General features: G+C 41.7%; 1 protein-coding gene across 1 annotated transcript; it reads right to left on the bottom strand.

The window, feature by feature from the left end:
• Positions 1–6633: 6633 nt before the first annotated feature.
• On the bottom strand, positions 6634–9579 carry LOC309384705 (uncharacterized protein). Its single transcript, XM_081938447.1, has one exon. The coding sequence runs from the start codon at positions 9560–9562 to the stop codon at positions 6698–6700; it is 2865 nt and encodes a 954-aa protein (XP_081794573.1). The 5' UTR covers positions 9563–9579; the 3' UTR covers positions 6634–6697.
• Between the last annotated feature and the right edge of the window lie 431 nt (positions 9580–10010).

Here is a 10010-nt window from a genome sequence, read left to right as displayed (position 1 = left end):
TGAGTTCGAAATTGCGGCCGTAGAGGTATTCGTGAAAGCGTTTGACTCCAGCTACAGCGCTAACGCTTCTCTGTCCATCTGGCTGTAGTTCCTCTCGGCTGATGAAAGAGTCCTTGAATAGAAGGCGATGGGTGCTTCGTTCCCGTTTGGCATGCGGTGGCTGAGAACTGCGCCAACGCCGAATGGTGATGCATCGCAGGTCAATACCAGTGGTAACGTCTGGCTGTATTGCACTAGTAGCGAGTTGGTGGTGAGCAGGCGCTTTACTGCGGCAAAAGCGGCTGCTTCGGAACATCCCCATCTCCATGTTGCGTTCTTGGCAAGGAGTCGATGTAGTGGTTCAGCAACAGTCGCTTTCTGTCTCAGAAAAACGCTGTAGAAGTTAAGTAGTCCGAGGAAGGCCTGCAACTCAGTCTGATTTCGTGGTGTGTGGGGGGGTCCTGGATCACCTTAATTTTCTTCGATGTAGGGTGTATGCCCAGACCATCGATCCTATATCCCAGGAATTCTACGCTAGGCACGTTAATTTGGCATTTCTCTTTTTTGAGGCGGAGACCCTTCTCTCTGATTCTGGCCAAAACACTTCTGACTCTTTTTAATAGTTGCTCCTCGTTTGCAGCGGACACCAAAATGTCGTCAAAATATGGGACGACTCCTGGTATCCCTTGCAATAACCGTTCCATGACGCTCTGGAACAGACCGGGGGCAATACTCACACCGAATTGTAACCGGTTACATTTTAATGCGCCTCTGTGCGTCACTATAGTTTGGGCCTCTGCCGTGGCGCTATCCGCAGGCAGCTGCTGATACGCTTGTGCCATGTCTAATTTTGCAAATATCTTTCCTGGCCCCAACGAGTGCAATAAGTGTTGGACTACTGGCACAGGATATGCGCTTTGTTGTAGCGCGACATTAATTGTGCATTTATAGTCCACGCAGATGCGGACTGACCCGTCTGGTTTAACTGGGGTCACGATGGGGGTTTCCCAGCGCGCGTGATCCACCAGTTCAAGGATCCCTTGCTCTACTAGTTTGTCGATTTCTTTGTCTATTTTGGGGCGGAGCGCAAAAGGCACTCTTCTTGGTTTAAGTCGGATTGGCGCCACGTTTGGGTCTAGATTGAATGAAATAGGTTTACCCACATACTTACCAAGACCGGGGCTGAACACATCCTCGAACTCCTTAAAAATCTGTTCAGCGCTGCTGTTCTCCACGGCGTTGATTCCGGTGACTTCCAACCCCAGGGTTCCAAACCAATCCAATCCTAGAAGGTTTTGTAATGGCACGCTGGCGACGGTTACTGGCAGCTGGGCTACGATGTCCTTGAACTGTATTCGGAACGTGCCTTGGCCCACGATGGGGACCCTGTTCCCCTGGTAGTCTCGTAGCAGGATTTCTGGTGTGCGTAGTTGGCTCTTTTTGAGGCTAGGGATAGACTTTTTCATGGCGGACCATGAAATGATCGTTAGGGACGATCCTGTATCAACTTCCAGCTCGCAAGGAGAGTCCTCCAGGAGGACGGTGACTTTCAGCTTTTTAGGCCGCTTGGTGCGGACCTGACCTATCGTGGTGAGATAGGTTCGCAATTGCTCTCTCTGGGTCAACTCTATCTCAGCATCGGTATCCAGGAAATACTCTCGCTCAGCGTTCTGGTAATACGCTCGCTCAGCTCTTTGTGTGTAATCTCTCTGGGAATATCCCCCTTCAGCTCTTTGTGGATATTCTCTCTGGGTAAACTCTCTTGGGGTTCTCTCTGGGCGCCCTTTTTGCTTTCGCCAAGCCCCTGGGTTGGGCTTCTGTTGGCGGTACATGGGAGGCTGCCGTTGTGAGGCAGGGACTTCGCTCCGGCACACCCTTGCGATGTGCCCAGGTTTGTCGCAGTGCGAATAAACAACGTTCCTAAACCGACAGGTAGACCGGGGGTGGTTCCCTCCGCAGCTTGTGCAGGGTGGCAAGCGGAATCCGGGTTTACCCCCAGGTCTCACGTGACTGCTCCTCATCAGGTGACTGTCCTCTACTTCGGGATCCTCAAACTCTGGTTCGGTGTCCTCATAGTGAACTCTGGCGTGTCTGGATCCCGATTGGATCGCGCTGAACCCACGTTGTATAGTCTCGGAAGAACTATCTGCTGACTCGGACGCCCTTGCTTCATTTAGCGCTATTTGTAGGGTTAAATTGGGATTTGCCAACAGCCGTTTTTGTAGAGAAATGTCCTTTAACCCACAAACGAGTCTTGCCAGGATTTGTTCGTCCAGATCCCTGAACTCGCAGTGAGTCGCTGCTTTCCGTAGTGCTGCAACATATTGGTTGATTGATTCTCCTGGCTTCTGGTTCCTCGTGTTGAACTCTTGTCGGCAAACATGGCGGGAAAGTTTGGGCGCGTAGTGTGTTTGCAAAGTCTGTTGTAGTGCCGTCCATGATACCGCTTGAATTGGTGTTGGTTCGGAGAGGTCTCTGGTCGTCTTGAAAACCTCTCGCCCACAGTAGCTGAGGAAAATGTTTTTCTTACTGGAGTCTGTTATTCCTGTGTATTCGTTCGCTTCGAGAAAACACTCGAACCGGATCATGTAGGACTCCCAATGGTCGCTCATTGGGTCGAATGGAGCAGGAGGAGTGTGCATCGCCATCTTCTCTGCGTTGAATTTCCCGTGCTGCGATGTCGTGAGATGGCTGCCGGAATTTCTGCCGAATTCCTGGGCTGGATCGAATCCTGGGATTCTGGAGGTAGCTTCGTCCTATCTGTCTCTCGATCCCACCCTCGTCGCCAATGTTAGATTTGGGCAACGAGAGAACAGACTCCGGACACGTAGTGACTTAACAGCTCTTTATTAATAGTAATAGTGATCCAGCTTGCTCTGTGGTCTGAGGGTTCCCCTTTTATAGGGATCGGGTATGCCTCTTGACCAATCAGACTGATACCTGGTTCCCGCCCTAGCGGCGGACCTGAGTGGAGACTTGCTGCGATATATGTTAATATCTAACAAAAACAAAATCAAACATGCAAATGGAAATAACACAACACTTTTACTGTATATACAGCATTAGAATAAGATTCACATTGCTCTTAGAATCATCCAAAAAGCATACTCAAAATGATTTACGTAAGATTTACACAAGATTCCACTTGACCACTTTTCTATCATTTCAAAACAACACATATTATGAAGTTTATAGAAATGTAAAACATATGAATAAATAAGATACTGGAGAGGTTTACGTCACAAACATAATTTTAATCATGTTTTGTTTTAAAAGGTATGCTTTAAAATTATTTTACCAAAATTTAACAGCTTTCTAATCATTACAGATAGCTTTGCTCTCCAAAGAATGTAATCCTAAATAAAGATGGCAGATATGCATTGCAGATAATAAATCATCTCAAAATATTTTCTATTGATTTAATAAATTGAAATTAGAAATGGGTCTCAATAATTATCATTAAATTCAAAACGCCTAAATAATTTCTCCAAATCAACATTAATGGTTTCTATTGGCTTTTCAATATACATTTTTTTAAAAAAGCAAGTTGCACTGTTTACAAGCTTAAAGCTATGTTGTCTATTATCCTTAATATATTTCTGGATGGAAAGAATGATAATTTTATACTCGAATTCTCAATATTGTATCTAGTCAATCATCGTTATTCCCATTTTAGCTCTGTTATTTGCTGTTGTGCCTCTCTCTGGCTGCAGTGCAATCCCACCCAGTTCTGATCAATATAGGATTGAATTGTCTTTAGCTGTAGAATTATATTTTCATCAAGATAAAAATCTGATTGCCCCACATAATCATACAGTCAGTGAAATAGAGGCATCGTTTCTTTACTCTCTTTCTTGTAGATGTTCAGTAAAATCATTTAATATAGAAGTAAACACCACTGACTTTAATAAAAAAGTATGCCCAGTAAGTTTGCTGAAAACTGGAGAAGTCCAAGTCTATTTAACATTCAATGAATATAGTTGCCGTCACTTCTAGATAAAAATGCTAGAAATAGGTTGTAAGCTTAGTTTTTAGATATAACATTTCCTATTCACAGATATACATAGTAAAGCAACAGATCAGCATAGAAAGCTCAACATGAAAACATGAAGAAAACAAGTGTTTTTTAAAATTCTGTTTTTCTACTATTTCTCAATGAAAGGGAAAAAAAACCTGCATAAGAAACAAAGACAAATAACCGATAGGAATATTTGTACAGGTAATTCTCGACTTATAACAGTTCATTTAAGGGCCATACGAAGTTACAACACCACTGAAAAAAGTGGTTTATGACTGTTTTTCACTTTTCACATTTATGACCTATGCAGCATCCCCACAGTCATGTGATCAAAATTCGGACGTTTGGCAATTGATTAATATTTATGACGGTTGCAGTGGCTCAGAGTCACAAGATCCTTTTTAGCGACCTCCTGACAAGCAAAATCAATGGGAAAGCCAGATTCCCTTAACAACCGTGTGACTAACTTAACAACTGCAGTGACGCACTTAATAACTGTGACAAGAAGGGTCATAAAAGATGATTCACTTAACAAATGTTCCGCTTAGCAACAGAAATTTTAGGCTGAATTGTGGTCAGTAGTAGAGGACTACCTATAATGATACTTTTTTTTTTTTAAACAAAGTTTTATTGGTTTTTTGGTGTTTTGCAAAAGGAAAAGGTATGGGGAAAGTTACAAATTGTGGCAGCCGCAAACTGCGGTAGGTATACGCCCCCTCCATACTCATGGTGTACATTTGCATAGCATTCAAATATAACATAATAACATATAGTCAGTGTGGTAAATTCAAAGATAATTTCAATCAATTTGTATCATGTGGATTTTCTTACTTATTTGTGTGATCTGAGCTTTCTTGATGTCGCCCCATCTCCCCCTGTTGGCAGTGCTCCGGCCCCTCCCGTGTCTTGTGTATCTACTGGGATGTCTTCTGGTTTTTCTAGGAGTAATTTATTTTTTTCCATAAAGGCCTGCGTCTCTATGGGTGTGTTAATTCTGACCCTTGTCTCCTCCCAGAATATTAACATACCTTCAGGCAGCAACCAACGAAACCACACCCCCTTCTGGTATAATTTATTCGCCAATTGCGAATAATGTTTTCTTTTCTCCCTCACTTTCTTGGGGACCTGTTTCAGTATGGTTATCTCTTTATCTTTGTATATCAGGGCTTGTCCCCTTTGTGTATTCAGGATTTCATCTCTTGTGTTTTTCCTAAGAAATTTAATGTGCTCCTCCCTAGGGACATTGTGTGTTCTAGCATATGTGGAGTTCACTCTATAGACCAGGTCTATTTCCCACCCCATCTGTTGTTTTTCTTTCTGGGTATACTCAGCCAAGATAGTTGTCATGATGTCCCTAATGTTTTCATCATCTGTCTCCATCACATTCTGAAATCTAAGATAAAAGGACATTCTCTCAAACTCTATTTTCATTTGTTGGGTATCAAGCTCTTTGTTTCCCTTTTGCACGCCCTCCACCCCCCCCCCCTCATCTCAGCCGCCCCCTGCTCCAAGAGATCCAGTCTCTGTGAGTTCTTATCAATTTTTTCCTGGTTCCTTCTAATTTCTTCTTTCATCTCCTTCAGCTGTTTCTTAATTTGCTCTTGTCCCTGTAGAATTTGCTGAAACATTCGATGAAACTCCAAGTCTGTAGTTTTAACTTGTTTAAAAGCTGTCAATGTTGATTGTGTGCTCGGACTTGAGGTAGCAGATGTCGGGGCAGAGGCAGCAAAGCCGGACTTTCCAGGAGGTGGTCTTTTAGATGTCATTGTTAGTAATAAGGAGTCCAGTCAGTATAGAGAAGAATCAGTCAGAGTGGTAGAGCAGCCAAGGGAGTTCAGGGGGGTAGAGAGACCAGGCACAAGGGAACTCTCTAATCACCCTGGCAGGGAACAGACGTTTTTCACTCCAGAAAGTTCAAAAGTAAACAATCCACAAGAGAAGTATCCAAATAACACGGAGACAAAGACCGGAAGCCTGAAGCTAAAAGGTGGAGTCAAGTTCAGCTTTCATGAAGACAACGGAAGTGTGCCATCTTGCCCTGCCAACTTCGAGTACTGAGGCAACAAATAAAGTTTTCAGAATTCAAAGTTCCCAAAGATCACATTTTCTTAAAGCCTAAGGGTTTAGGTCTGAAGATCCATTTAGTTGGAGTGTGACCTCTTTGGTTTGGCTCTCCCCCTCCTCCTTCCCTGGGGCTATGAGCACTTTTGTTTCTAGCCGCTTGTCCAAGGGGGGGGGGAAATCCCCCTCCCCTCCAGCCGCACTTCTCCAAATTAAACAAAGGTTCCAATTAACACAACTGACAAGTTTTAGGATTGGTAATAGGTATGAAGGGAGTCTACGCCTCACCGCACCACCGCTGCATCCTTCAACTATCTTTTTTTCTTCCGGACAGCCTCACAGCGAAGACGCTTCAGCGCGCCTCCCCTTTGCGCTCCTCGGTGCCTGGAGCGAAGCGAGAGCCCCCCAACGGCCGCCGCCGATGCAGGGGTCCTCCCGCCATGCCGCTCCTCCGGCAGAATGCCTCTCCAGGGCGTCCTGTGCCCCCCAAGGGGTGGGGAGCCCACCGGGGATGCGCGGGGCGAGCAGTCTCTGCCCGTCGCCGTCAGCCGCCGGAACCGGAAGTCTCAATAATGATACTTTGTAAAGACATATGTTGATTAAGCATTCTGTAGCTATTCTTTGTGAGGAATGGAGTCTTTATGGAATTTCATCGGGAACAAATCCAGCCAAAACAGGATTTTCATCCTGTTTTCCATCTCCTGTTTTCATAGCCATATTGAGCTTGTGCCAAAACAATGGAATTTCCTGCTCATCCTCTGGCCATTTGAGGTAAGTTTTTGTCTTTAGCAATTTCCTCATTCTGTGATAGGGGGAAAGGTATTCTGTAGGAATGTCTTCCAGTAAGATAAGAACCAGGACATCCTTATGGTCATCAAAGATGCGAAAGCTTGCTACTTGTATCTCCTTGGAGCACCACTCGCTCTCCAGATAGTGATGACTTATTATACAAATTGTCTTCCTGCTTGCGTAGATATTATCTACAATGTTTTCAAGGATGGACCGTCCTGGCTCGAAGTCCCGGTGATGCAAACAAACTTTCCAGCCATATTGGCTTTCTAGCACTGGAAGTAGGTCATCCTCTACCCATTTCTCATCATGGGTGTTGTAGGAAAGGAATGCATCATAATCGTATCCTGTACCTTGCCCCTTCCTTTTTTGTTTCTTGTCAATATAATAAGCAAGCAACAGATGAAACATATAGACCATGTGCAATTTCCATTGATACAAGAAACAGGCAAGCATAAGTAAAAAAACTGCTGTTGCGTTTGCAATAAACAGGATAAATTCATAATCAATAAAGCAAGAAGATGTGTTAAAAGTCCATAGCAGATTTCCCTTATATACTGGAGGGAAAGCGCAAGTGTACTTATAGAAATGGAGCACCTGAGTTTTAGGATTCTGCAATGACCATTGAATAAACATTTGGTTGCTACATGTACAGATGAAATTGTTTTCCCTGAGATCTAGGAAAAGAAGGGAAGGTAAAGTGCTTAATTGCTCTTCTGTGATAACGTCTATAACATTTCCAGTTGCTCTGAAGAGAGTCAGTCTTGAAAGGTTGGCATTGAGAAAAAAATTGAGAGAATTCAACTTATTTCTATTCAGGTGCAGTTCTTTCAGCTTTGATATGGGGTGGAATAAAGTATTGCTTAGTGAAATAAAGTTATTGTTGCTCAAATCAAGCTCTTGAAGAGTAGGCGTAAAGGTGAATGTCTCTGGCTCTAAAGAAGAGATGGCTAAATTTCCTGCGTGGAGCTGCACAATGGATTCCAAACCGTCTAAAAAATTCACTGGGAAATATTTAAGTCCCAGGCCACCCTGGCTGTTTATTGTTAGTTTCTTTAAAGATCTCAAAAGTTTAAAGGGTGGATTGGCAAGCATTTTTGAGGATTCATAGCTGATATAATTATTAAAAAGATCAAGGTCTGTTAAAGAGCTTGCCCCTTGAAAAAAGTCTCCCCGAAAAGGTTTTGTACCTATACTGTTATGCCCAAGAATAAGAATCTGTAGGTTGCTCAGACCTTCAAAGGCTCCTGGTACTATTGTGTCAATCCTATTGTCTGCCAGATTAAGAAACCGAAGAGAAGAAAGATTCTTAAAAATTCCCTTCTCTATAGTTTCCAAATTATTGTGCCTGAGCACCAACACTTCCAGTTTATTTAGGCTTCCTGAGAAAGGTTGTGTGATTGTTGTTAAATAATTTTGCCCTAGATTTAGTTCTTGCAAATTGTTTAGATTATCAAAATTATGTGAAGAGACAAAATCAATCTGGTTTCCATTGATGTAGAAGGCTTTTAAATTATTTAAATATCTGAAGTCATCAGAAGTAATTTTTTTGATTTCATTAAAGCTAAGATCTAGGCTTTCTAATAATGATACATTAGGGGTAATAATTGGAACAAGAGTGGATATGTTGTTTGTCCAAGAAATGAAATGCAGCAAATTCAGTGACTGAAAAGATGCCATTGGTAGCCTTGTCAACATATTAAATGACATATTCAAAAGCTTTAAATGTGTGCAATTTTCAAAAGCCCCCACCTTAATGCTTGTGAACTTATTGCCTTGAAAGTTAAGACTTTGCACTTGCTGGTGCCATTGGCATACCTTTTCTATAAGATTATCTGATTCGTTTATATTTAACTGGTTTAGGTGGATAATCTCTAACTGAGAACAATTCAGCATTTGGATCACTTTTGAGATTTCAGATGGCTTCATTGCTATCCCTCCTAAATATAATGCTTTTAAGCCTTCCAGAAAGCAAGAATCTTCTATTTCCCATAAAATAGAGTCATTGGCAATGGCAAAAGATAAATCAAGTGAAAAAAGTCTTTGTAGAACTGGAGTTGTAATATTAATGAGGGAAATTGGATTATGGGATACATCTAGCTCAAGCAATGAAGTTGCACTAATAATTTCTTTGGTTGAGAAGTTCTGCAAGCCATTGTCTTTGATGTGCAACTCTCTTAAAGATCCCATATTAAAGACAGCATGCATAGCACTTAGGGTATACAGTTTGTTTGAAGACAAATCAATTACCTTTAAATTCTCCAAGTTGGCAAAGGCAGAAGGGTTGATCCTGTATATTTTATTGCTGGCAAGTAGTAAGGTGGTAAGTTTCATGAGTCCATCAAACATAGAACTGGAGAGAAGCTGCAGATGATTTGCACTAAGATTCAAAAATTCCAAGTGGCTTGTATGAATGAAAGCACCATCTTCAATTTTACTTATTTTATTTTGGGAAATGTTGAGAGCTTGCAAACGGCTGAAGTTCTTGAAGTCATTCTTCTCCAGACTTGGGATACTGTTCTGAGATAAATCCAAAAACACAAGTTTAGTTGGTAGATAGGTTGGAACTTCTAACAATTTCTGATTGTAGCATAGAACTTTTGTTTCGTTCCCAAAGGCATTATGGATCTCACACTTGTTAAATGTGTAAGAAGTTACTGTTTGATCTTGATTAAACACAAAAAGCCACATTGATAGAACTGTCTGAAAAAACATATTCTAGACAGTTTTTACAGCTCTGTGAGTTTGAGAGTCTGAAATGGTTGTTACGGGTGTGAAATATTTGTAGCTTGATTGTGTAACGAGAGGAATGTCCTGGATGAGGAACATCAAAAATAAAATTTGACTTCTTTTTTTTGAGCATGACATTTTCTTATTTTGCCTTCCTTGTATTTATTAGAGAAAAAGGAAGCAAAACTGGTGGATATGAATTTGCAATTTAATTTCTATATGTTCTGGGTTTGGTTTAGCAAGTATGTAGATACTTAGAGTGGTTTAGATTGGAAATTCAATGTAACTATCTGTAAAAAAATCTTTCTTCTTTCTTTCTTTCTTTCTTTCTTTCTTTCTTTCTTTCTTTCTTTCTTTCTTTCTTTCTTATGCTTTCATTATTTGATAATACAATTACCATATTATTTTTTTTCCAAATAGTTAATGAACTTTC

This window comes from Natrix helvetica (assembly GCF_964273705.1).
Source record: "Natrix helvetica genome assembly, chromosome: 1".
Taxonomy (NCBI): domain Eukaryota; kingdom Metazoa; phylum Chordata; class Lepidosauria; order Squamata; family Natricidae; genus Natrix; species Natrix helvetica.
The sequence above is the reverse complement of the archived record's forward strand: the minus strand, read 5'-3'. Positions and strand labels throughout refer to the sequence as shown.

Coding starts and splice junctions, on each gene's coding strand:
- LOC309384705 (XM_081938447.1), bottom strand. CDS start 9,562: ATGTTTTTTCAGACAGTTCTATCAATGTGGCTTTTTGTGTTTAATCAA.